Consider the following 27,912-nt stretch of genomic DNA (forward strand, 5'->3'; position numbering starts at 1 on the left):
CACGCGTGAACACATATACTGCTATTTTATTCTACATACCGCATCTTAGTACGCTGTTGCTGTATTGATGTGAAAATATATAATGCCAAACAGCTGAGTTATTTATAATGTGTTTGTAAAATGGATCATCTTGCCAGTTTCATATTTACAGTATGAAGAGAAACTTCTTTAAAATAAAATTGAGTAAATACTTTTACTTTATAAGTTTACTTGATTTGAAATGTCAACAGAATCTTTGGGAGGTGACACGTTTTACAAATAGAAATATGCTGTTCCGAGTGCAAATGCTCTAAAAGCCTAAGAATTGAAAGGTTCTTTCGCCCACCTGCCAAAAATCATTATGGTTAGGATTTAGTCTCAGACCGAAGTCAGCACTTCGAGCATGATTTTTTTGAGCCACATGTGCCTGCTTCCTCCCTGCTCTGATCCACGGTGAGCTGTGAGCTTAATCATCGCTGTGTGGATTACCACGCTGGATCGCTTGGGGAAGGCTGGGAATGTGAGGGGTGGCTTTGCAGGCTTAAACTGTTGTGCAGCTCAGTCTTGAACTACCATTTTTCAGTTGCAATAAACTAGTTCATATCTCCTGTAGACTTCGACCGAGCCAAGTTGTATCTTGAAGAGGAGAGTTTTGTCTTCGTTTCTATATATGTTTTTAATATAAGAAATAGAACAAGTGGATTTGCTTCAGCTTTGAAGTGTTTGTCTGACAGTTTGCCAAAATCTACTCCAGGGCTAGCTATTACCAACTAAAGACAACAGCAAGCCATGTAACACAAAGCAAAATAGCTTATGAGTGGGGAATGAGCCCCTTAAAATTACTCATTTAGCAACCTGCACATACGTATTTAGCAAATTATATTCTGAATTTAGTTTTTCCATTCTGGAACACTGCTTTTTCACTGGTAACAGTACTGGCTTCTGCCAGTGCCAAGGAAATATCTGAGCTGTCACTTATGCTATTCCTGTTTGTATGTAAGGTTCTCAAATTACTACTTTTTTGGTCACGTAATGGATTGTCCCCACCTGTCACCTAGATCAAAGAATGCTTTTGAAGGAAAAGGTTCTGTTTTGTAAGTGTATTTGGATGTAGCGCTATGCATTCAGGCATGAAGTCAGCACAATAACTAGTGACACGGAAAGGAAAATGGTGAAGAATGCGACTTGGCATGTTGGATGGAGATGCTTTTGGTGTAGAAGGGGCCCTGAGCACATCTAGCAGGTGCAAGCTCTTGCCGGTGCTTTGTGCTGGAGAAGTTGTGGTGGTAAAGAGCCCTAGCCTGATCTTAACGCGTATTTCTACCATGTCAGTCATTTAGTGATCTTTATTCCATCAATCTGTTGGTTCCCCTTCCTGCTATGCAGGCATGAGACTTGCAGTTCTGGGGTCTTTCCAGAAGAACTAAGTAGCCAGTCCACGGTACTAATGGCGCGTAATATAAGCTTTAAAAAAAACTCCCTTCGATTGCTATGTGATATCTAGTGTAAAAGTGACACCACTGAGACTAGACCTGGCTGAGTGCTGGTAGTGGGCGAGATAATCCTTGTCTGTGGGCTGCAAAGCATTTGGGATTCTTCTGGATGAAAGGTGCTATATAATGTAAGCTATTATCATTAAGAGGAGAGGAAGAAATTGCATAAGGTAGGTGGAAGGCGTTTGATAATGCAGAGGGAAAAGGAGAAAAGTATTTGTATAAGGCACTCGGCAGAAATGACAGTCCTTGCCCCACAAAGATTTTGATCTAGGGGCTCAGTCCTTCACGTGTGTGTTCTGTTTTTACTGGTTAGCTCCGCTGTTTGAAGGGGTGAGGGTTTCTGTCTTTAAAATTAGTTCTGAGCAAGGTGGTGTGAGATGAGACTAGTAAAGAAATTACAGTAGGTAAAAGAAAAAATGTCAAAATTGTAGATAGGAAGATATGAGGTGTCTCGGCACAGACCAAATCTTTATCCCAGAGCTGCAGTCTCTTTTCCGTTCGATCTTCTGACAGAGCCTGAGCATTTCTTCACTTGGAATAACAAATTCCTGCAAGTTGCAATATCTGATACGGCACACTTGTTTCCTTGGTTCTGTAACTGATAACGTTTCCCTGTTGTGCTTGTGCACTGTTCCAGGGTTTTGACTCTGGAGTAGAAACCCCTCAGTTCTCGCTTTCAAACAAGTTTTATGGTCACGGAGGAAAGCAAGCCAAATGATCAAAACAGAGGGCTATTTTTAAATCCCAAGAATAGTTAGAGCAGAAGTGGTTCTGCAGGAAAGGGCTGTGAGGAAGAATGACTAATCTCTACCTGAGCCTGAAAACTCTCTTTTGAAAGGCACACATAAATGCCATGCAGTGGAGGGGGGAGTACACATATAGACTGCTTTTCATCACAGTCTTGGAATAATTACAATCAGGGTAAATACTGACGAGAATGCATTAATAATATTATGTAAATGAACTGTTGGAATTATTTTCCTGCTCAATCACACATAAAAACATACAGGCTTAAATGTCAATTGAATATTCTAAGGTACATACTGATCATTTTTGACAGAGCAGGTAGTTAAGATATGGAGAATTAAACCAGCGTTCAAAATGAACAAAGCTGGAGTTGTGTTTTAAGGTGCAAAACATTTGTGCACCTTCATTTCCCAAATGCAAAGACCAGAATTCCAGAAGGAGAAACAGGTTTTGCAGTATTTCTGGCGAGAACAAGGTGAGGTGTTTGGAGTCAGTCTGGAATTTGGCCATAGGACCTTGCATCAATTAAAAAAGCACCTGGTGCTTGAGATGCTTCTGAACTCCGTGAACTGTTTGAAATGATTCACTGGTCTCTCCCAAGAAAGAATGACATATACATAAAATTGTGTTGGTAAACTGTGGGTGAAGTGAATGCTGGTGAAGCTGGGTGTTTGTCGTCTTTCAAGTCTCCATGCACTTTCTAGGATTTTATTGGAAGAATAAACACCCTTCAGTTTCCTCCTTTTCTCTAGTGTGTTAATGCTGGCCAATAAACAGTTTGATTTACAATAGTTTTGGCTGGTCAGGAATAGTTTACTATTGAAGTCAATTAGTTTTTTCATTCCTTTCAGAGCAAAAAAATTCTTAATACCTTAATTATCCTAAATTTCCTTGCCCTTTTCTTCAGTGTAAGAGTAGCAAATATGTTTCTCTGTAGCAAGAATTTGCATCTTGTAAGATCTCATTTTGGCTGGGCAGTGCTGTGAATATTCAATAATTCACCAAATTCAGATTATTTTTGTATATATTAGATTTCCATATTGGAACATCTGTTTGTGTCAGGGCCATCCTTGCAGCTTGCCTGGTCCTGTGCCAGCTCTTCGCAGAGCGAGTCCCCAACATGCCATGAAGCCCTTTTGGCTGCAGGGAGAGAACATGGGATGGTGCCCTGGAAGTCACTCGCACCATTTCAATCTCACGCTGTGTCCGTCTCTCTGTGGGACTCATCTCCGCAGAACACAGCTGGGGCAAAGACACGAGGTCCAGCGAGGAGAGCTAAGAGCCAGTGCTTGGATACCTGCTTAGAAAGTACTAGCTATAAGAACTACAGGACCATATAAGAAAAAGAATTTTCTAGTCACTTTTTGGTTGAAAAAGAGGTCTTTCCTTTTCGGATATTTTGAGGTCCTTCCAAGGACTGAAATGGGAGTAATGTGGTCTACACACTAGAAAAGAGTAAAAGGCAAGCAGCAACATTTTGCAGGTGATCACTTTTAATGAAATCACCTGGGAGACTAGCTAGAGGAGAGTCTGGCAATAATTGAAGTCTAGAGGTGCTGAAGTACCATGCAGCTGTCAAAACAAGATTCCAAAGCAGCTTGGGAATATTCAAGAGATGTCTAAAAAAAAAATGAACAGAAATTGAATGATCAGAATGAGATTCTTCAACAACCTTTTAGAAACGTCCGAGACCCTGACCACAAAGAGTGGATTCATTGTTACTCCACGGGAAGTCTATTTCCACAGCAGTAGCCTTTTTAATTTTTAAATAAGCAATCTGTACGTGCGTGAGCACTGGTTTTAGAAACACAAAACCAGGTAAAATACAAGCATGTTGGCAATTAAGTTATGGCAAAGACTGTAAGTTGTCACTGAAGATGTGGTTGATGCAAGTAGCACTACCTTGTTGGCCCTGTTCCGCAGCAGAGCCTTAAGAGAAGAGATCATACAATACAGGTTTTTTTCTTTATTTTCAGTAGTGTTCAGAGTTTTCTTTCCCTGTGCTCAAGGGATGCTAGTTCAGAAATGGCAAGAACTTGCATCTCTTGTGAGTATTGTGGGTACAGATGCAACGTATCTTTACTTGTCTGAAATAAAGCCCTCATAAATAGTCTTACCAGTAGTGTGAATGCAGTTATGTGTATAAAGAGGTACATGGCTTCCATTGGGATGGTTATTCCATTTTAGAAAGCTGTACCTGTACTAGGTACTGTGATGGTATAATTATTTCAATGCAGTTGAAGTAATGTAATTTTTATATTTAGGTGAGGTGTGTGTTAGTTACAGAGCAGAGGAGCTATACCAATATACTGTTCCACAGTTCACAGAGCATCAGTAGAGAGCTTAGCAACATGTGGCTCAAATTATCCTTTCGAGTATGAATTACCTGGCATTTATTCACACTTAATTTCATCTGCTGGGGGAGTGCGCAATGGCATCAGTCGTTTGGAGAGAGAGTTCATCTTTTCCTACCCATACAAAGCCACACAGCTAACAGTGAGCCACCTCTTTTTCTTGACACGAGCATCCAGAAGTGAGAGAGTTACAGGTGTTGCTGTGGTTGCAATCTGGTGGCAACAGTAATGATTTTTCAAGGTTCGTTGTTTTGAGCTCATAGTGCGAGATGCGTGCAAGAGGTCTGGGGCTTTTGGTTTTCCATTTCAGGAGGTGCCGAGATGTCAAATTGTGCAAAGGCTCAAATTCAGCATGCAACAGTGGAGTTAAATCCCCAAGTCTGTTTTGAAAATATGTGCCTTTGGCTTACACAGTGTTTAATTGCACAGACCTTTTCTTTCCTGATGCTGAGGCTGCCAGAACCTCAGCAGGAAAACAGCTTGACTAGAGGAGCTGGGAAGTAGGCAGATTACCTCTGTGTTATGAACTTAACATATCTGCTATTTCAAGAGCTGAAAGACACTAAGCAAGTAAGCAGGGCTGCAGTTTGAGGGTTGGCATTTAGGAGATGTACCTTTTTTTTTCTTTTTGATACATGAAATGGAACAGGCCAAAAACACCTTAGAGATGTCCAGATTGCAAGGTTACTGCTGTACATTTTACATAGAGTTATAGCAGAGCTGATGTGTAGTATATTCTTGATGAAAAAGTTGAGGGAAAAAAAAAAAGGATTTTAAAATTTTGCTATTGGCAAGCAGTATTACCAAATTATTGAAGATTATAAACTCAGACTTTCAACAAGGGCAAATTATCATAAATCTTTTGACTTTGGTGAGAATTATGATGTGCAAAGGAGAGTTAAAAAAATTTTTGCTGATGATGTTGCTTGGACATAATTTATTTGCATGTAAATGACTGTATAAGGTGAAAAGCCATCAAAAATTGTCACCCTCATATTTGCGGTTTAGTTTGCATGGGGAAAAATAAAATCTGCTGATTAGTTTTTGTTTACTGTTATGAGATTACATCACTGGACTACTGAACAAAAAAGGGAGAAAATTAAAGGAATTATCTAAACAAAATAACCCTTTGATATGGTACCACTGAAAACAACACAAAATGTGAATGGTGGGCTGATGTTACCTGAATGGTGGCAGGGAAACGCAGAACCACCTGGACTGCCTTAATTCCCTGTTATCTTCACGGTCTGGTTCTCATGAATGCTTCAAAGGAAGCACAGAAAAAAGAGAAAATAAATCTATGATAAGCAAATGTGAAGAGATCTACCTGTAAGCAAGTGCCAAATGCCAAAAAGATAAAACTTCCAGCTTTCCTTATTTTTCCTGCTTCCCAAATCTGGATGGTATTTGAAGTACCTAGTGCTCGTTTTAAGCTTGCCAAGCCTTTATGAAAATGAGAAACTTAGTTATAAGGGAAACATAAACCACTCTTTTTTTTTAATAAAGCATTTAGTCTAAGCACTAATCATAGTGCTTTTTTAAATTATAAGATGCTTTGGCAGGATTAGAAGCTCTACGTTAACTTAGCTACAACTTTAAAAGCTGGAACTTTTCTTGCGTGAATGGAGGTGTCACTTTAAACATCTTGTCATTTACATCAAATTTTTGCATTAGCCAGTAAGTTCAAAGAAGTGGAAGGTTGCAGCAGTTCTTGGCGGGATGAAGAAGTCATCCTCCAAGAGACGGAGAATGGCACTGCTGAAGTGCAGCCTTCCTTCCCTACTGAAGTCCTCCAACCCAAGTCTTATCTTTCTGTGCAAGCTCCAGGAAACTTGCCCCAGGCCCACCCTTCGTGGTTGGTTTGGACCATAGCAGGTAATTCCTGTGAGCTAGCACCATAATTACACATTTGATTACATCAGCATGATCTACCCAGTGTTCTGACATCTCTTCTGTCTTCCCGCGGTGGCAGCAGGGAGCTGGAAATGCTGGCGTGAGCCAGGCGGCCTTCTGTGTGCTTCCGATAGGGAGAATCAATCCTGCAGGTCCTCGAGGGTGCTGCCTGTACTTTCTGCCCTTTTCACCTGGCTCTGGACCCTCTGAGTAGAAGAACAGAGATTACAGAGTGCAGGCAGAACATCCAGATGTTTACATGTAATAAATTGAGGACAAAGAGTAGTAGCATAAAACCCCTGCTGCTATGTAATTATCTGTGGGTAGTCTGAGGTTTAGCACAAACATACAAATGTTGCATACTTTTTCCTTTTTTCTTTTTTTTTTTTGTTGTTGTTGGTTGTTGGTTTTTTTTTTATGGTGAGGACTGTGTAGCAAATAAGGGAGTAGAAATCAAAATGTTGAGACATGATTAACGTAATTATTCTGTTTGTCAAGACATTCTGAATTGTAGAAGGGAATTCGTGCTGTATAATTTTAGAGGCATTACTGTGACAAAAAAGCTGATTTTGCTCTAAGCAGAAATTATGGTTAGGAGTACATTCTGAATTTCCAATCTATTGATTATTAAGGTAAATAAAGTAAATAATTTTTGTCAACAGACCGAAGGGGAGTGTTAGGAGGTAGTTGCGAGAAGAGTGGGGGGACTTTTGACACCTTTTGTTTCTCGTGCAACAGTTCTGCAGTTCAGGGATATTTAAGAAAAGAAGGGTTGGAAAAGAAACTGTTCAGACAGTTTTCTGGCTCGTGCTTTTTGAGGCCACTGTGATCTGTACAGTGTTCTTGCCGATGGCAGGCTCAGCTCGTGGCATGCGTGGGTCTCATTTCCATCCGCTTCCTCGGAGCGGTGAGTTTGTCATCCGGGTGCCTGAGCAGGGTCATCCCGCACAAAGGACAAATCTTCCGTGAAGGTTGCAAGTTCACTCATTTGTCAAGAGTCTCGTAATGCTTTGGCATCACTGCTGTGTCAGTTTTGTTTTCAAAGCAGCTGTTTTAATCGGATGGTTGGAGAGGTCTGAGCAGAGATTAGCCTCTCCAAGTCGTGGGTTTTTTTCTTTAAAAGCATGTCTAGAAGAAATGTCACCTCGAATAGAAATCTTCTGGAATGATAAAGGGCTTCATGGAAGCTTTGTAGTGACTTCATTTAATGTGAGAGCTTTGTGGATTTTTTTTCTCGGTTGTTTGTACAGAACAACACTAAGTGGAAAATTAACAAGCGTTCATGCAAATACTATGTCATACTGGAAGCTGAGGTATTTCCTGACGTGTGGGTTAAATTGTTCTAGGGCAACTTTTCCTGAAGCCAGGAAACGTGGATCTTCCGGTGAAATTGTTTTCCATGGCGGGTTCCTGCAAACCTGCCAGGTGCAGAGTGCACGCTGCAGTAATGTAGAAAGAGTGAAGTTAACCCATTGAAAATAAGTGTTTCACACAGAATACTGCTGCTGCTGGGGTTTTTTTTTGGTGGAGGGGAACATGAGTGGTTGAATTACGTCATTAATTATAAATTACATTTTTCTTTCTTGTTTCTGATTTGCAGTGTGTGCTGTACTTGTGGGCCTTGAAAATCCTTTACCCCAAAACACTGTTTTTACTTCGTGGGAATCATGAATGTAGACATTTAACAGAGTATTTCACATTTAAGCAAGAATGTAAGTCTGCCTTAACCTTTCTTCTCTTAACTCCCTTTTCAACAACTCGATTTGTTATTTTGTGAGTATTTGATACTGGCTTACCATCAGTAATTTTAAATGTACTTTTCATGATAACCATCGTTAATTTTGAATTGTAATCACTATTCCCTGAGAGGGCAATCGTGTTGTGGGGGCTGGAGAGGGTGTCTCAGTGATGGAGAAAGGAAGGGGTTAGACCCCCTGCAGCGGGCAGTGACTGACCACCCATACAAACCCGGGGTGCCGTGCCTTGGTGCCACAGGTATCGAGACACTGCAGCTTGCCAACCCAGCCTGGGGAGCATCTGGACCTGCATGCTCTTTGTAAACCCGTGCTGCTGCTGCTGCTTTTTTCCGCGGCTGCCTGTTTGTGGCCCCACGCAGCAGCCTGGCAGTCGAAACCTGCCAGCACGCCAGCTCTGGCACCTCTGTGACAGGTCCCTCATCACTAGTGGAGGAGGTGGCATCTCACCAGGGCTCATCTGCAGCAGGAGAAAAATGCGAGGAATTTTTATGGTTTGTTGGTTGTTTTTTTTTTTCTCCCTTGGAGTCTAGCATTTTCACTTTTACCCTGTAAGTAGGCTTAAACTTTTTGGTATGGTCTTTTTGTTGGAATTCCTTTCTGTGTTGCAAGAAAGGATGCGGTGGCACATAAAAGCTCATTAAATGTAGACCTTCACAATGAAGCTTGCCTTTTTTTTTGTGTCACTGTAAGCTGAAGCTATTGCCATAAGTCTGCATTCTCTTTTTAGCATCAGAGATAAAGGAAATGTTAATTGGCTCAAAGGCTTCATGGTTTACTGACTTAAATATGCATATTGGTAAATTAACATTTCAGCTTCATTGTACCGCCTTGTTCATTTCATAATGGCATTTCTGTAGATCATTAATTATAAGGGACTGGGCTAAAGTTCTGATTGCTTCATAGAGAGTATATTGAGTGATAAAGTTGTAGATGATAACCATTCAGCAGACTTTCTAAGGCTTGCTGTATAGATTTGTGGCAGACTATAATGGTATATTAAATTGTTTATTTGTAGCTTTTTTTGAAAAATATAATAAACTTGGCAGAACTTTTATTAGTTTCACTTTGGAATCTGAAGAATTTTTCCAGCAGTGAATAAAACAATGATAAAGGATTTTTTGCATGAGGAAAGCTTTGATACAGTCGTCAGTGCAAGAGAGAGCACTAAGAGCAAGATAAAGATATTAAGTAGCATGCTAATTCGTTTTTTCCTCTTAAATATTGATGGCACTTTCTGATACCACCTTAATCTTTGAAAGGTAAAATCAAATATTCAGAACGCGTATATGATGCCTGCATGGATGCCTTCGACTGCCTTCCCTTGGCTGCTCTGATGAACCAACAATTCCTGTGTGTACATGGTGGCTTGTCTCCAGAGATCAACACCTTAGATGACATCAGAAAAGTAAGTCTGAATAGTGCTCAGGTCTAATAAGAAAACAGCTAATCGCCAGCAGCTAGAACTTGAATCCTTTCTCACTGTCATTCGTGTAAGATGCTTGTATGCCACTTTGACATTCATGTTGACATTATCACCTTTTAAAGGTCTTTTTAAATAGAACGTAAAAGGAATTGCTACGATTAGTCATATTTTGTTGAGGTGAAGAAATCGCCAGCATCCAGTAAAACAAAGGATTTATCATTTTCTTGTTCTAAAAAAATAAATGTTAGGTATAGAAGTATTTAAGAGTGAATGAATACATAGCATTAATTTCTTCTAGGTATTATCTACTAGCACGATGTAAGCACACTGTCTGATGGCTCCGTGCACCTTGTTAGGCATTCTGTGCTTTCTTGGAGAAGAGACAAAAATCGCTCTAGAAAAACCTCACAATACTTCAAGCATATAATCAAAAAATGTGGTATGATTGCAATGAATGTAGTCAAAACAACATTATTATTTTAAACAGTCAAGAGTTTCATTCTCAATAGGTCATGCCACATTTTTAATAGTACTGCACTTGAGTGCCTAGCAAAATGTCTAAGCGAGGCTTAGTAAGTTGATGCTTGTGTAGTATTCCTGTGTTCTGAGAAGTTTCTTACAGATCTCATGGAAGTTCAGAAAACAATGTCAAACAGTTTCTTCATGTAATCCAGTGTTGTTGCATGTTATCAAGCATTAATTTTTTTCAGGTGTTTTGTAAAACAGATCTCCATTGATATTTCCAGAGGAGGTATATGAACCATTCATTCTTAGGGTTTCTAGCAGAAAAGATTTTCTTCTTCCTTGCTTGCAGTTTGAGACTTGCAAACATGGATATATACTTCTGAGCTTTAAAGTTATTAGAAGATAAATTATATTCTGAGGTTAATTTGTAGCCTACTAAGAAATTAATATGACTTAAAAAAAAACACCTTCAGCCAGTAATTACATGTTTTGGTTTCAAAGCAATTAGATTAAGATACTAACTGCACTTTCACGAATTACTGAATATAAAGTTGTGTTTCTGAGGTAAAGGTTCACTACCTCATGAAGCAAAAATATTCTCTGCCTAAAAATTTGCTGGTTTTGCAACAACTTAATGGCAGAGTAAAGCTGTTAACTCTCAGATTCTAGATTAGGGTCATTAACATCTTCAGTCTCCACCCTCCCGCCACTAGCAGGTTTATTCATCTTTGGCAATCAGCAGGAACTGGTTTTGCATATTTATGAATTGTTATTTAATTTAAATGAGTTATAGTTACAGAAGCATTAGTTGGTAGAGGACTGAAGTAAGTTAGAAGTGTACGTATGCTATGAATATTTCATGATGAGGACACAAAGGTAGAATTTTTAGAGGTCTCATTAAAACTTTTAAACTGAGTGTTGAAAGCATACAAAGCCAATTCTTTATCTTTGAAATGTTTTGGGGGTGGAAAAGGTATGTTAGGTATGTTACTAAATCATTACTTGATCTTTCTGGTCAAAGTACAGAATGTTTTGGACTGCAAGCCTGATTCATACACCCGTCTTGACAAGGGGTGTTTTTATATTAAAGAGTTCTTGCAGAGAAATACTGATTTGTAATATTTCCCTATTTTGCTAGACTTTGTCTTATTTGCACTTTGATTCTGTATAATTTGAATATTTTAATACAACTAGTCAGGCAGAAAGAGGAGTTTTTAGCGGATTAATTAGAGTTAAGGTTACGAGAGCAACAAGAATGTCATGGCAAGTTGCTGTAATGCAGGGATGTTGTCTTGGTATTTAAATACAAATTTTTGTGAAAAGGTATTTAAAATGGGAACTTGCTTTGAAATATTTGTTGTATTTTTTTCTTGAGGTGCCTCATTCACATAAATTAAGTGCCGTGATGTTTGAAAAATCACGAAACATGGAAATACCATCTTCTCTTTTGTCTGCTGAAATGCTTGCAAAAAACAGAAAAAGGAAAAAAAGCGCACACGAAAATTCATATAGAATGGCAGTCCACTGTATCTCTTAATTTTCAGTTATATCTGTTCCTTCTTCTCTTTGTCAGCATTAGCAAGGAGTTACTGTTCTTCCAAATCCATTGCTTTAATACTGAGAACAACCCAAAGCTGCAGAATAGATTGCATTGGGTCTTTGCCAGCCCACAGAATGAAAAATAGTAATTTTGCTTCAGTGTTTCTGTGATACACAGTTGAAAGAAGTTAGTATTTCTTTGTCTCCTATTTTTCTTAGTTAGATCGATTCAAGGAACCACCTGCCTATGGACCTATGTGTGACATCCTGTGGTCAGACCCATTGGAGGACTTCGGAAACGAGAAGACTCAGGAACACTTTACTCACAACACAGTCAGGGGGTGCTCGTACTTCTACAGGTGAGCATTACTGCTTTGGGTGGGTTTCTGTACATGAACTTGGTCTGATTTTGCAGTGTAAATGATTGCTTAAAGTTCGTGGCACTACTTAGATAATTAGGCCTTTTCTTCTGCGGATGTGCCTTGTTTTCAGGTAAATTCGTGCTTGGTTTATTCGTATCTCGCTTTCACCTGCGACTGGGAAACCCTATAATGACTTAGTTTTATTCACCAAAGCCTGTGTGTTTTGCTTATTTACATTCTTTTAAGTTAGGGAAAGAATGGGTCACTTTTAAAAAAGGGTAGGTAACTACATTTCTAATTTGAAAATTAAAACATAATTTTGAATGAAAGATGCCACCATTGGAAAACTCACTGCCTATTGCTCTGCAGGGTAAGTAAAAATTGTGATTTCCTCCACACCGGTACTTTTTTTTGCTCTCACTTTTATCAAACTTTTGTTTATGTTTGAGGATAGTTCTTCAGGATTTCAACTGCATTGGTTAAATGAGACTTGCTAAGAGCTGAAATGCAGACAAGTGCCTGTAACATTCTTGCAGAAACATGTATGGACTTAAATGCAACGACATCACGTTGACCTGGACAGTCTGGAGAGTTGGGCACAGAGGAACCTGATGAAGTTCGACAAGGGCAAGTGCAGGGTCCTGCACCTGGGGAGGAACAACTCCATGCATCAGTACAGGCTTGGGGCGGACCTGCTGGAGAGCAGCTCTGCAGAGAGGGACCTGGGTGTCCTGGTGGACGACAGGTTGACCATGAGCCAGCAGTGTGCCCTGGCTGCCAAGAAGGCCAATGGGATCCTGTGGTGCATTAGGAGGAGTATGGCCAGCAGGTCGAGGGAGGTTCTCCTCCCCCTCTACTCTGCCCGAGTGAGGCCCCATCTGGAGTACTCTGTCCAGTTCTGGGATCCCCACTTCAAGAAAGATGAGGAGCTACTGGAGAGAGTCCAGCGGACAGCTATGAGGATGGTGAGGGGACTGGAGCATCTCTCCTACGAGGAAAGGCTGAGGGAGCTGGGCTTGTTCAGCCTGGAGAAGAGAAGGCTGAGAAGGGGACCTTATAACTGCTTATAAATATCTGCAGGGTGGGTGTCAGGAGAATGGGGCCAGACTCTTTTCAGTAGTGCCCAGCGACAGGACAAGGGGCAATGGGCACAAACTGAAGCACAGGAAGATCCATCTGAACATGAGGAAGAACTTCTTCCTTCTGAGGGTGACGGAGCACTGGAACAGGCTGCCCAGGGAGGTTGTGGATTCTCCTTCTCTGGAGATATTCAAGACCCGCCTGGACAAGGTCCTGTGCAGCCTGCTGTAGGTGACCCTGCTTCAGCAGGAGGGTTGGACTAGATGATCCACAGAGGTCCCTTCCAACCCCTATCATTCTGTGATTCATCTTTGAAATGATTTCTTTCTGTTGGTGCTTGTTTGTAAAATACAACTATGAGGATATTCTGGAAAATTAGTAATACTAAAGAGGATAGAAAGACATCTAAAGCAAATCTGTGGATTAGTTTGTGACTTTTTAAAGGAACCTTTCTTCTCTGTTTCTTTTCTGCTTAGTGGTAATTGTCCTTTAAGCATGAGGGGTTTTTGTGTGTCCCTGTGTAAAGAGTCAGAAGGCTCTCTCTCCTGTACATTAAAAGGGTGAATTGCCTTGGATGCTGGGGGATGTCTCGCTGTCCCCACTTTGGCGATGCACAGGGAGACCAAAGCAAGCATTGAATGGTTCCCTTTGCCCAGTTCCTCCTGGGTGCTGGCTGCTGCCTTTCTCCATTTCCAGTGGCAGGCGGCTTGGTTTGTAGACCGAGGCCTGCAGACACCAGGCAGAAGACACCCCATTAGGTGTGCTTGAGCTGGTGATGAAGAACCTCTCAAGCACTACTTCCACTCTTTCTTCATGATGGGACGGGCCTGTGTTGCCTCCTGAGCAGTGGTGGCAATGACATTGTGCCCTCCTCTGACGATGCGGGGGTTTCAGGGATCTGAGCCTTTTTTTTTTTCTTTTTTTTTTTCTTTTTTTTTTTGTTATGATAGTTGAGAACAACTTACAAGCATACCAGAGTAATAAAAGTGACAGGGAGGGAGGTTAAGCTTTTTTTTTTTTGCTTTTTTTTTTTGGCTTTTTTTGTTATAGTAGTTAAGAACAACTTACAAGCATATCAGAATAACAAAAGTGGCAGGGAAGGAGGTTAAATGGCAAAATGAGCAGTGTATCCAGTGAAATCTTAATTAAAAAAATAATTTTTACTCAAGAGAAATGTGAAGACTGTTGAAATTTTAAGAGGTTGGTGAACCTTTTGAAGGGAGCAGTTCTGCTTCAGCCTGGGCTAATGATATGTGAGTCTAACTTTTCCCAACAAGCTCAGCAGAAGTGAGGAATCCAGCTCGTTTAGTTATCTTGGAAAATCTCACCTTGAACATAGCTGGCCCATAGCTGTTTAGTAACACGTCAAAATTAAATCAATGGCTTCCACCAGTAACCAGGAGACACAGGCGATAGAATCAACCTCCTTGTTGGTGACGTTAGCAGGAAAGTAACAGATGGTTTGACTTCTAAAAATTAGTTTTCCCTAGTCCTTTCTTCGAGGCGTAATTGCTGCAGCGTGGGGATGAGCGGAGAACAAAGTGGTTTGCAGTGCAGCCTGGGCTGCCGGCACACGCCTTTGGTGGGCAAGTTGCACCACCGCCTTCGGGTCGATAACGTCGGGAAAGGGCTCCATAAACGTGTTTGGTCTCGTTATGAAAGAAGGTGTCAAACTGTTGCAACCAATTACCTGTGCAGAAATGGGCTTGTGATTCTAAGGGTGAAAATCATTCCTCTTCCTCTCAGCAGTACCAAACACTGGAGCAAGCCTGGAACTCGCAGGCACTGCTCCCTGCAAACAGGGAGTAAGAGCAGTGTCCCCACATGACCCTCTCTTACAAAAGTGAAAAACCGTGCCAACGTGTCTTCTGCTTAGATACAGGGCTTATTATGCACTGGAACAACTTTTAGATTTTAGGCTTTTTTTTTTTTCCCAAAGCTTTTTTTTCTGTTTCTTGCAATTATCATAAAATTCCCCTAAGATATGTATCAGTTTCCTCCTGAAAATATATCAGACTTAGTCTGTGTCCTGACTCATATTCAGAAAAGTGCATATTTCAGGAAAAGAGAAAATATTTGGAAAATACCTAATGGCGAGGGACATGTAACTGCTTAATGACACGAGCAGATAACTAGCTTGGAGTCATGTTATCTGAGATTTACATAAAGGCAAGTATTACTCTTAAAAGAAGTGCCTAGTTGCTCTGGAAGGTCACTAATTGCTTACCTAATCATAGGCCCTGGCAAAAAATGTATCCATCGGTGTGGAACATCTAATTTTGCTTACCTTTACTAGTTACTTCCTGAGAAAAGAAGCGAATTTCCCTTAACAGGCAGCTCACCTTGTGAAGGAAGGACTGAATTATGCAGTCCTCCTTCAGGAATGTCTGTTGACAGGATAGACTTTGTTTATTCTTCAGTGAATAAAATGTCTTAGTTTCTTCAGTCATTTCCAGAAAGGAAAGTTAAAAGATAGCAGTGGGTGTTTTAAAGGAAGGTCAGGAAGATTTCAGGCACACACATGAGCCAGGGAAATAATTTCTAGATGATTAAGATCTCTTAATCAATTGCAGGAAATAACTGTAATAAATAACTTTCATTTTATCAGTCATGTTCATTATAATGGCAAGTGTCAAGTGACTCTTCTCTGGTTTGAAGTTATTTCCTATAACAAAATGCTCTGAGGAAAATAACAGTAATGTGGCTTTCTAACTGTGTACATGTAACATGTTAAGAGGACTTTCCAGCTCTGTAGTACATTAAATCTTCTCCATTCAGACAAAACTCAGCTGTGAAATGTTGAGCTATTTGTATGAGGTAAATAACACATGAGGAAGTGTAAAGACTCTAGTTTACAGTAATCTGACAAGCTTCTCACGGCATTTCTTAGGTGGTCGCTTACATACGGCCTATTGAATTTCAGACTAATAAAGTTTTTCTTCAAGGAACTTTTTTTTGTGTGAGAGTTCTTGAAACTAGCACTGTGAAATGTCAGATATTGAAACCACAGGACCAACCTGTCATTTAGAGATGTAAAGAATGGTCAGTGTAATATTCAAGGGTGCCAAGAGTCAGCGCTTAATGCACGCCTTTTGCATCAAACAGCATTTCGCAGCGTGGATTGACAAAATGTATGGATCTTTGGCAATAGCACAATGCCCCGGTAAAAAGTAACTGTGAAATTTTAGTAGTTGTTGGAAGTTTATTTAAGTTCTCTGTACCTTAAAGTGAAGAAAGAGTGATAATGATGAGATTTTAATTCCCCTTTCTGAAATTTAAGGTTGTACGTCCTTTGCAGTTGTGGTCACGTTTAATGCAATTTCATGAAAAAGTAGAAATAATTAATGGAGTGCTAGTTGTGTAAATTGTTTTTTAATTATGAGTTATGTGAAGCTTTTCTTTCATCCTTACACAACATAATGCCATATTCAGGGAATGTTACAAACAAGAGGGAATCTGTCCCCGAATGATATTCCCCCTTGCCTTCCTCCCCAGCCCCTAATTTTCAGCTGATCCAACCGGTAAAGTTTTCCTTTTTGTTTATCAGATTTTCTAGTTTTACCTTGAATTTATTTAGTGAATATTTATATGCGCTTAGCTGGTTGTACTGATCTTGCCAATGACCCATTGCACTTATTTCATGGACTAGTGGCACAGTAACTCTCAGGCATTTCTGTAAGAAACGTTTCTGACTTGGCAAGATATACTGCAACTTATGGTCTTGAGAACAGCTTCTTTCAGCGGTCAGAAAGCTTGAAGAAGGCAGCTGGACTTCTTTTCTCTCTGAAAATAACATTAACTTGCAGAGAGACAGCCACTAAGTGGCTTTAGGCAATTGTTGAGACATGGGGATAACTCTCTCCTTTCTAAGCCGCACTAGGCTGGGGAACATCATCATTCCCATAAGATTTACTGGATGGATGAAGAATTAAAATGTCCTTTCATCACATTCTGATAAAGTCACTGTGAGCATGCATGGTCCTAACCATGAAAAATTGCATTTGGATCCATGCCCAGCTTGTTTCTTTTCGTTTGTGTCAAAACTGTGGTAAAGAACGCTGGGAGTTTGGTTGCACCATGGAGTTAATTAGCAGTGTCTTATCCTGCATGAAGTATGTCAAGGGCTTCCTATCAAGGGTAAGCACATGTGCAAGATTAACACTCAGTTTCTGGGATCATTTATGTGTAGAAGACTTGGTTAATTACTGACTGGTAACAAGAGCACGAGAGTGGCGTGAGCCTGGCCAAAGGCAGTGGATGGCCTCAGAAGCAGAGCAGCTACTCAGAAGTTTTCAGCAGGCATGGTGCTCCAGCCTCTTGGGTTTCCTTAGTGTGTCTAATACCGGTTCTTAAGGAATGCTGAGCTTTATAAAGGTGTTTGACTACATTGTTATACTTTTCAAAGGCAACAAAAAACCAAAGGCAGAAATGGTTAGCAGTAGTAAGAGTGACTAGCATTGCAGACTCGCCCGAGAACTTCGTTTGCCAGCCTTGGATAGCAGTGATGCACAGGGGTAGAATAATAATTTGGCCCTGCCAGCACATCATTTCAGCCATTTACTTTGCATGCATGTGAAGTTTGTGAGTATGCAAGGGCTAGAGAAATGTCTGCTAAAAGCTTTTGAAGGCTGTAGCGTGTTTCACCTCAGGATGTGAGGCACAGTTGTATGAATGTTGGGGGTTTTTTGCAGTAGCAAGCATTTTAAACAGATTCTTCTGCCCATTTTTCCACACTTCCTTCTCCCAGGCCAGAAGCCTTTTGCTGCCCTCACGTTATCTGCCCAGCTGTATTGGTGGAATTGCCCATGTGCTCCATCAGACCTGGGAACACATCCAATTTAAAAAGAATGACTCTGCAAAAAAGATACATGTTTGTGTTGTAATCCCATGCAGTTCCCTGCTCTGCTGCTCAGTGCAGCTCTGCAGACAGCACAGCTAAGGGCAAGAAGAAGCAGGTGGAAACAGATGTGCTGGGAGCTGCCTAGGACAGCAGAGCAGCGAAAGCATTTGCCTTCAGAGACTGAAGCATGAGGCCAGTGGGCTTTGCTGTAAACCTGCTTTTATCTGTACGTGCAGTCTTAGGGAAGCTGATGGGCTAAATTTGAGTGTTGTCTTTTTGAAGAAATTTTTACGCCTCTACTTCAGTGGTATGATGAAGGATGTGAAAAAATTTATATTGAATCCATCCAGTTTTTCCAGTTAATGGTGGAAGAGCAGTTTGAAAACATCTGCCATTTTGGTTCATGTTAGCAAAGTATTTCTTCCTTTCCAAAACTGCGTAGAAGTAATCAGTGCTCATGCGAAAGAGACCTCAGAACTAGTAAAGTATGCATGAGGCATTTTAATGAAAAAAGGATGCCAAAGTAGGGAATATCACAGTCGCACACTCCATGGAGAATAACATCTCTCTAGCTTAGCAGTGAGGTATTTTGTTTTCGCCGTGAGTCACCGCTCTTCCATGATTCAGCATGACACATGAAGCGCAGGCAGAAGGCTGGGTTGTTCTGGAAAAGCCTGTTGCGTGGGGGGGGGGGGGGTCTGTTTGTTTGTTTTCCCTCTTGGCCAACTGCTTTATTTCTGGCTCATATGAATTACAGTCTGGGCTCTGCAAAGCATGGCAAGGAGGAGAGTGTTTCTGGAAGGGCAGCGATCAGAAAAACTGGCAGGGAATTTGATTAGAAGATGATAATTTTCATTAGAAAGATTAGAAAAAAAATTTCCAAGCAGGTCTTTTCTGTAAAAGCTTGCTTCTGATAACTTCTGCCATAATCTCTGTTTTGCTGGCATTTTGCAGGACTTCCTGCTGTTTACCCGGAGGGGCATGTATTTTTGTCTTGAGGAATATTGTTTAACGTGAAACTGCATTTGGGCAGGAGCAAACTGATGTTAAGAAGGTGCTGGAAACTTAAGCCCTGTATTTATTGTCCCAACTGGTACAGCGTATGTAATAGCTGCACACAGTGAAAACTTTGCTTCTCTGCAGCCCCCGCTTCAACTAGTAACTGAAGAAAAATGCCTGAGAGTTACTTTGCCTTTTTCAGAAGAAAATATATGGATATATCGTGGTTTGTAGTGGTCTGGGTAGTATGAGTGCTTGCTCATGACAGATACCATGCTATTCACTTAGGAGAAAAGATGGCAGTCAGGTTTTTGTGTGTGTGTCTATTTGGATGGAGCGCTGTGTGGTATCTCTGCCTTTCTAGGTGTGGGCCCTGTAGAATCAGCCAAATTCTGCTAGTAAAAGTCTATTTTCCACAGCTTAATGAAGAATAAGATAATTGAGGAATAATGAAAAAAAGGTTTTGTACTTTGAAATGGAAAGAAGAACCTACCATGTCTATTTAGGAGCATTTTTTTACCACTTCATTATATATTCTTTAAAAGCAGTACTTAACACTGGATAAAAAGAATACTATGGAAAAAAAAAAGTAATAGGCTAGACATTTTGAGCAGCTGCACTGATAATGAACATAATCAACTGTCTATCAGATTTTTCATTATAGACCCCAGTTTTCAGAAGTTAATGTAAAAATTTCTAAACAAAATGTACCATAAGTCTACATTTAGTCACAATTAATTATGAAAAGAAATGTATGCAAATTAGTTCTCATTTACCAGGGGTTTGAATGGCAGCCTGTCAGCATTTGAGATCACTGCAGTTGCCAAAACGATACCCCGCAAAATTTGGGAATTGAAATTATTTTGTAATGGCAATCTTTTTAGACAATTCCAAATGCCAGACCTGCGACTGAGAATATATGCTAGATGGGTCAAGTCCAAGATGATGCATTTTTTTTTTTTGTGAATTTTCATCCCTTTCATGCATGAAGTTAGAAACTGATGGGCCTGTTAAGTGGTTGCAAGTGGGCTCTGAAGGTGGTCCATGACATCATGGCTGGGACAGCAGGTCTTTTGTATAATGCTTAGTTGAGATTTTTTTTTACTTGCTCAACATGTTTAGCAACAGCCTGTAGTTAAGTATTTTGCATGACAGTGTTACTGTATGACTGCATCTTGCCCCTAAGGTACTACACAAGTCTGCTCTTGCCTGGGTCTTTGATTATACGTCCAGTCCTGCGACGTGATACCTGTATGTGAGTTACGCTTGGAGATTCAGAGACTCTGCAAGTTCCTGTTATTTACAGGCACATTGTGAGCCCATCATGCTGCAGAACCAGCACAGAAGTGATCAGGGAGATGCCTGAGTGTCTTCCCCAACACCTTGTATTTCTTTCTTTAAACCTTCCCAGCTGTTCTATTGTTTGAAATATGGGAGAGTTCAATTGATAGTGAAAAGTAAACATGGTGAACGGATGTTAGTGCAGGGTCTGGTTAGCTTTTTCTCCAGCCTTCGGGTGACATTTTAGAGTTGCTATGTGAGGTTTATACCTTTCGCCATCAATTTTGATTTTTTTTGAGCAGCAGTTTTGATTGTTGCTCTCCAACTTGCCCAGGAATGAGAAGGTGGAATTAAAACATCTACACATCATATCCTGGGCCTGAAACGCAGGAAAATCTGTCTCCTGGTCCCGATCTCAGGTCAGCCGTTGCTCTGGGGCAGGCTGCACTGGACAGGCAGCCCAACTCGCCACCCGTGCCAGCCTGCCTTTGTGCCCCATCGGACCCCCGTGCCTCGCCAGCTTCTCTCGCTGCTGATGTGCCTCCAGCACTGGAAGTAAATTCATATAGTGACAGGAGGTGGTAACTCTTGGTTTCTCCCCGGGTTTACGTGTTTTAAATGCAAGTCCTTTAAGATGCTAGCAAGAATACCATGCTGCATCCTTGTCAGCAAGCAACGTTAAATTCAGAAGTGCCTTTCAGACATAGGGTCACCGGGCTGCCGGGCTGAGCACGAGGCCAACAGCTACCTCGCAGGGGTGCTGGCTTCCCACCCTGCTGAAAGGTCATCAAGTATAAATCAGTCAGCTTGCTTGGTTTCAAGGGTGGGAAACAAATCTGGATAAGGCAAAACAAATTGTATGGGACTGGCCTGAAGAGGGAGAAGAGGGAAGAGCTGTACGTGTCAGCTGAATAAAGACTCTTTCCCACCTCTCAGATGTTTTTCATGTGCCTGGTAAGGTTTTGCCAAATCTGTGCAGTCTTTTTTTATTCCAGCGCCACTTCTCCTTTACCAACTCTTCTGTGCATGTTCTTTCTTCTGTTTTGCTCTTGATACAGTTGGCTTTTGACCGGGGAAGCCAGGAAGTTTTGGCTTTCTTGGGTTCTGTATTACATTACTAACAACAGGAGAAGAGAGGTTTTGCTTCCTGTCTTGAAGTGATAGATGGCCATCCTGCTTCTTATCCTTCAGTGCAGGCATGGAGAGTCATCAGTGGTTTGAAAGCAAGAAGAGAACAGTCATTACAGAAAAAAGCGCCTTATTTTCAAAGGCGACAAAATGGAGTAATTTTAAGTTCTGTAACGTTTATTTAGGTATAATTTTAAATTGTTTGAAAACTTAATATTTCACAGTTGTGCTGTCAAAACTATGTTCAGGTTATGCTATGTGTTGTTTTTCTTGTATGTGATTTCCGTATATGTTCAGTGTCTTAAACAGCAAGCATGGTTTTCACGGACTGGGGTTGTAAGAAAGGGCTCCTCCATTCTCCTTGAAAGCAACATTGTCCATGCGCAGTGAAAAATACAATAGAGATTCCTCTATTGTATTCCTCTGTCACTGTTTTCACCTAATGATTTTGTTTTCAGTCATACAGTAGAAAATGTCTTGGAAAGATTTATTCAATGGGCACATTTTGGGGGTTTCAGAAATCACAGAATTTACATTTTAAGTTGCCAAGGCGAGAGATAATTCTTTTTTATTGGGGAGATAAAGGTCAGAAGATCAAACATCTCCAGTTTGGAGACTGATTTGACTTTCTTATCTCTGTCTTTCTCCCTCTCTTCCTGCACAGCACCTTCTTCTCTGGTGTCCGTAAGCAGCCAGTGCATGCTGTAGTTAGCAGGCGAGGAGGTTTTCTGCTGCAAGCAACCATTTTATCACATTTTTCTTATTAGGAATACATTGAATCTGAAAGTATAATAAAAGAAATTATTTTCTTTCTGACAAGCAATAAGGTGATTGTTGTCATGTAATGAATTGCAACTTTCCAACATTCCTCTCCATGCAGTTACGGGGTAGGATTAAAAAAGGTGCTGCTGCTAGTGTTGTCTCTACTGAAATCTGCCTGCAGAGCAGGGGCTGATTTCATGAATGATGCATGTTGGATGAAACATTTTTTGAAAGCTAGAGCTAAAAGTGGTGCTTCTGGTAATGCCGTAACAGGTGCTATTATTTTCTTCCAACAGTTACCCTGCTGTGTGTGAATTCCTACAGCACAATAACTTGTTATCTATACTCCGAGCTCATGAAGCCCAGGATGCTGGGTAAGTATGTGTGGAGAGGGAGCACTAGTAATGCATAATGGCTTACGTTGTCAAACAGAGCAAGGAAAGCAAGAATAACTGAGAATGCAGTGGAAAACTTAAAATTAAGTTGCAAGAGCTCTCACCTTTTATTAATGCTATAAAAACATACATTAGCATTAGAATGTCTTTTACATGATTATTCCTGAATTAAAGGACTTAATGAATCCTCATACGTTCAACTTGCTTAGCCTTAGTGATTTTAAGTGACCAAAAAGTGATTTAAAATGACCAAAAGTGATTTTGATGCTAAACTCGGGAAGGAAAACAAATTAAGCTCAGCAAAAGAAGTTTTGCAAATGTGCCCGAGACTTGTGACACACTGATTGCCATGATGCCTGGTAAGTGATTTGGCTCATGAATGCCAGAACTGTCATCTCTTCAGTCTTTCGCACCTACCTGAAACTTTGGGCCTACCGGTCTTACACTTTATCAAGAACATAAACTTGTGGAACTCACTAGCCAAAAATTATTTTATGCAGGAGTATCAGTAAGGAATTTAAGGACTTTATTAACACACTGCATGCAAAAACAATCCAGGTCAAGCACCAGGTGGTGTTGACGGTTCCCTCGTGAAACTATTGCCAGTGTAAAAATATAATTTTTTTATGCTGCTTTAAAAAATTATAAAAAATAATCTAGTCATTGAAATGCACCATACTAGTGATATTTTAATGAAGGATTGGTATCTGAATAAAGAGCTTTGCATATCTTGCATAAATTATGAATGTGTTTATTTGGAGGTAGACAGTTTACCCAACCTGAATAGTAATAAAAGATAAAGTAGCAAGATTGTAGAAATGAGGTTGATATTCACTATGCATATGAAAAGCTATTCTGAATGTCTGAATTATCACATACTTAAAAACCTCAATGCAATTAGAAGCAAGCTATTGCTTTGCCAAAAATAACTAGCATGAAATACCCAAGGGTAATGAAATTTCATTTTTATTGTATTGCTTTACAATAAAGGGTGAAAAATAAAATTTTGTAGAAGGAATTGCATTGAAACTCTACAGTGGTTTCAGTGCAACTATTGTGGATGCTTGCCAAATTCTTCAATTTCTTGTTCCTGAAGACTGAAGAGCAGTATTTGGTGTTACTTGTGTCTTAGTAAGACAGAAGTACTATTTGGTTGGTTTGATTCCAGTTACTTGCAGGTTTAATACTTATCTGATTATATGTTAGTCCAATAAGCCTTTTATTTTTCATAAGGCAGCAAGGTTAGGTAATGAAAACACGCAAGCATTAATAGCCTTTCCCTGCTGCCGGCAGCACCATGCACCTCCAAGGCACGTCCTGGTGCTTGCCCTCACCCGCAGCCCCACAGCAGGAGGGGAGGCTGGGGACGGCCAGGGTGCATTGTAGGCTCCAGGGATGGGCACCGAGCAAACTTGTGACAAACACCATCTCTAGCACACTAAGTTTCAGACGGAGACCCAGCTTTCGGGCATGGTGTGGATCCCTGGCCACCCCAAGTGGATATAATGAATAAGTCTGTGGGAAATTTTTTCTTTCATGGCTTTAAAAAGCACACGTGCATGTTTTGCTGTCTTGGTGTTTGTTAACAGCCGCTGCAGTAATGTAGTAGGCCCAGCCTTGTTTAACTTCTTCATCAGCGACCTGGATGAAGAGTTAGAATGTACCCTCAGCAAGTTTGCTGATGACACCAAACTGGGAGGTGTGGTAGATACACCAGAAGGCTGTGCTGCCATTCAGCGTGACCTGGACAGGCTGGAAAGTTGGGCAGAGAGGAACCTGATGAGGTTCAACAAAGGCAAATGCAGGGTCCTGCACATGGGGAGGAACAACTCCATGCATCAGTACAGGCTTGGGGTGGACCTGCTGGAGAGCAGCTCTGCGGAGAGGGACCTGGGTGTCCTGGTGCATGACAGGTTGACCATGAACCAGCAGTGTGCCCTGGCTGCCAAGAAGGCCAATGGGATCCTGGCATGCACTAGGAAGAGTGTGGCCAGCAGGTCGAGGGAGGTTCTCCTTCCCCTCTACACTGCCCTAGTGAGGCGCCATCTGGAGTACTCTGTCCAGTTCTGGGCTCCCCAGTTCAAGAAAGATGAAGAGCTACTGGAGAGAGTCCAGCAGAGGGCTACAAGGATGGTGAGAGGACTGGAGCATCTCTCCTACGAGGAGAGGCTGAGGGAGCTGGGCTTGTTCAGCCTGAAGAAGAGAAGGCTGCGAGGGGACCTTAGAAATGCTTACAAATATCTGCAGGGTGGGTGTCAGGAGGATGGGGCCAAGCTCTTTCCAGTGGTGCCCAGCGACAGGACAAGGGGCAGCGGGCACAAACTGAAGCACAGGAAGTTCCGTCTGAACATGAGGAAGAACTTCTTCACTCTGAGGGTGACGGAGCACTGGAACAGGCTGCCCAGGGAGGTTGTGGAGTCTCCTTCTCTGGAGATATTCAAGACCCGCCTGGACAAGGTCCTGTGCAGCCTGCTGTAGGTGACCCTTCTTCAGCAGGAGGGTTGGACTAGATGACCCACAGAGGGTCAACCCCCTACCATTCTGTGATTCTGTGTGATTCTGGTTTTCGCACTGTATTTGGTGAGTGACAAATATGCATACAGCATTGGGCAATGATTAGTATCTTCTCTTTCCTTTTAGGTATCGTATGTACAGGAAAAGCCAAACAACAGGCTTCCCTTCACTAATCACAATTTTTTCAGCACCAAACTATCTAGATGTATACAATAACAAAGGTAAGAATTTAATTCCTGTTAATAGATGGTAAACTCTGCTTCTCTTTACTCAAATGTATTACACTGGTTTTCTTTTTCACTCCTTTGTTTATCAGTTTATGCCTATTTTCTTCCTCTATTTATTAGTTCATGCCATTCCATTTATTACATAATACAAATCTAATTAAATGTACTACAGGCAGATGTATGCCTCAACATAATTGTAGATTCTAATATGCCCTAGGATATTTCTGTATTTTGACTGCAAGTTAATAAGTAAATGTTACACAGGAAGTAAAACTGGAACAACTCTATTAACTAAGAGAAATATATTAAGAAATGCTGTGGGTGAGAAATTGAGAGCCCAGTGTTCCTTATAATTAATTATTTGTCCCTTTGCTACTTTCCAATAAAATTAATGAAGTTTGTATATGCCAACCCTCTAGCCAGCTAACAAATTTTGACAGCTCATCAGTGGATAAAGCATGGGACAGATATTGTCTGAGTTCATTCACGTTTTGGGTTTTTTTAATCACTTAAAAATCATTATGTAGGAAATGAAATATCATTATCAACAAAAAAAAAAGTTTACTGCACATATAAGCAGTCACTGGTAACTCTGTAAAGACTCCACTGAATACAAGTGTTTGCAGCTTCTCTATTGGTTTATTGCATCCCCTGAAATCTCCTCTAATGAACTAAAAAAAAAAGTAATTATGTTTCTAAAAGTAAAGCATTCTAATAAACCTGTCCTCCTATATCTTGAAATGAGCATAATGTTTACTTTCTCCTATTCCCAGTAAAGCTACAGTTATTTGTGTTCCTCTGTGAGCAAAACAAAATGTTTTTTTTCTCAGTGATATTCTTGCAAGTAGCTCCTTTGCAAAGATATCAATCTTTCCTGAGAAGAGACATTTTTAATTGGGATGCTTGCTTGCAAAGGAAGTAAGCATTTTTTTTTCCTAAAGTTGCAAAAGAACGCTTCATAATATTCAAAATCCTGAATTTGGAATCACAAAGTCTCGGTGGTGAAGAGAAGTGCCTCTGAGTTATCTTCATCTCCGATTCGGAAGAGAGGGACATTTCCCTTGCTCCAGGATGCTCTGCTGTGGCAGGCAGGTCTTAAAACAGGTGGAAAGCCTTCTCTGGTGAAAAGCTGTAGGCCAGCTGCGGAGAGGCACTGGTTACCTGCGCTCACAGCTGAAGTTCGGGTGCACTGCTGGTGATACCTGCTGGGAACTCAGGCATATCAGCAGTGGTGCGAGATGGGCACTGGTGTGCCACTCTTTAATGTATGACTTGTAAATCTAGAGGCTGACCTTTAGCAGCTTTGTAATGAATTTCTGTTGGGTTTAACTGCCTGCTTTCCTCTCATTAGAAGTTTTGACACATTATTTCATGTGACTGCACTGGCTCCTGGCATTTAAAGTACAACATGCCTAGTTTTTCATGCTGCATTGCTCATGCATCTTCATCTGGATAGCGTTTGGGTGCTTGCTTCCCTGTTCAAGAACAAAAAAACACCATCATCCTCTGTCAGTCCAAAACATGGCTGCTTGCTGGCTTTCTTGATTTGCAGCAGATGAATTAACTAAGAACACAGACCTGCGGAGTGACTGATTTCAGGAGGCGAGGGAACACTCTATTACAAGACAGTTGCTCTAGCTGACTCATCATGCACTGGTGCAGAACCTGATTGATTTTTACAGATCGTTTGGGGTTTTGGTTGCTGTCAGTGCGTGGTAACAGAGTTACTCTCCTACTAGTAAGTGCCTTCCTTTCTAGTATGTGTTCTTAGTAAGTCTCTCATTGTCACTTAGCTAATAAAGTCATCCTAAATAAATTCCCGAGAGGCTTTATCTCCCACCGGCGCAAATGGGTCATTTTTAAATGCACTGTTGTTTAAAATAAATACATCTTTTTTAAAAGCTGCAAAGGGGCTATTAAAGCTCACTTTCTGTCCCAGGTTGATAATTCTCGTACCCATTAAGGCAGATGTACTTTCTGGTACTTCTTCAAAGCACTTCAGAAGGAGCGGGTTTGGTTGCCGACTTTATCCAAGGCCCTTATTCAGTCCCTGCTTGAAAGCAGCCACTGGGATCAGACAGGTACTTACAGCACAGTAGGGAGGCAACGTTCCCAGAGGAAAAGGAGGTTTGGCAGGAGTAACTGAAGATAAGGTACACAAACAAGACCGTGTTCAGCGTATCTGCAGTTAATAATGCTGCTGCAGACCCTCTGCATGGGCTGTCTCACAGTACCCACCCGCCATGGGAATCTCTTCTGGCTTTGCTCCGCTGGCTTCTGGCACTGAAGGGAATTTTCTGTATCCTGTTGGTTACTGGCCATTGCCTCTCGAAGGCAGCATGAGTTATTAGTCTGTCATGTGGCTGCTGGTCCTGTCGCAACCCCAGCCCACACACATGCACAACTTTGGGTGCCCAAGCCAGATTTTTCAGTTAGGAGGCTCCTTTCATGGGTTCCCTGTGTAGTTAATGGAGACAGAGATATGCTTTCGGGGTGTGATTCAGAGACTCAGAAACTGCCTAGGTATGGGGAGCCTAGTGTCCCTCCTCTTTCCAAGACGATCCTTCTTCATTATTTTTATTAATACCTTCTATATTCATTACAGTGGAGAGTATTGGAAAAGGGGAGGAATTTATATGTATGTTCTTTGGCAACTTCTGAGCTTCTGTGC

The 27,912-nt window shown here is 41.1% G+C and overlaps 1 protein-coding gene across 4 annotated transcripts in view; it reads left to right on the forward strand.

Moving 5' to 3' along the window:
• PPP3CA (protein phosphatase 3 catalytic subunit alpha) overlaps positions 1–27,912 on the forward strand; it is a 199,829-nt gene that overhangs the window by 140,697 nt on the left and 31,220 nt on the right. For all 4 annotated transcript variants that reach the window (XM_075421450.1, XM_075421452.1, XM_075421451.1 and 1 more), the window contains exons 4-8: positions 8,070–8,181; positions 9,486–9,631; positions 11,873–12,012; positions 22,402–22,479; positions 25,141–25,235. In XM_075421450.1, the coding sequence (XP_075277565.1) occupies positions 8,070–8,181; positions 9,486–9,631; positions 11,873–12,012; positions 22,402–22,479; positions 25,141–25,235 (571 nt within the window). The remainder of the gene's footprint in view (positions 1–8,069; positions 8,182–9,485; positions 9,632–11,872; positions 12,013–22,401; positions 22,480–25,140; positions 25,236–27,912) is intronic.

The sequence above is a fragment of the Opisthocomus hoazin genome, chromosome 5, assembly GCF_030867145.1.
Source record: "Opisthocomus hoazin isolate bOpiHoa1 chromosome 5, bOpiHoa1.hap1, whole genome shotgun sequence".
In the NCBI taxonomy this organism is placed as follows: domain Eukaryota; kingdom Metazoa; phylum Chordata; class Aves; order Opisthocomiformes; family Opisthocomidae; genus Opisthocomus; species Opisthocomus hoazin.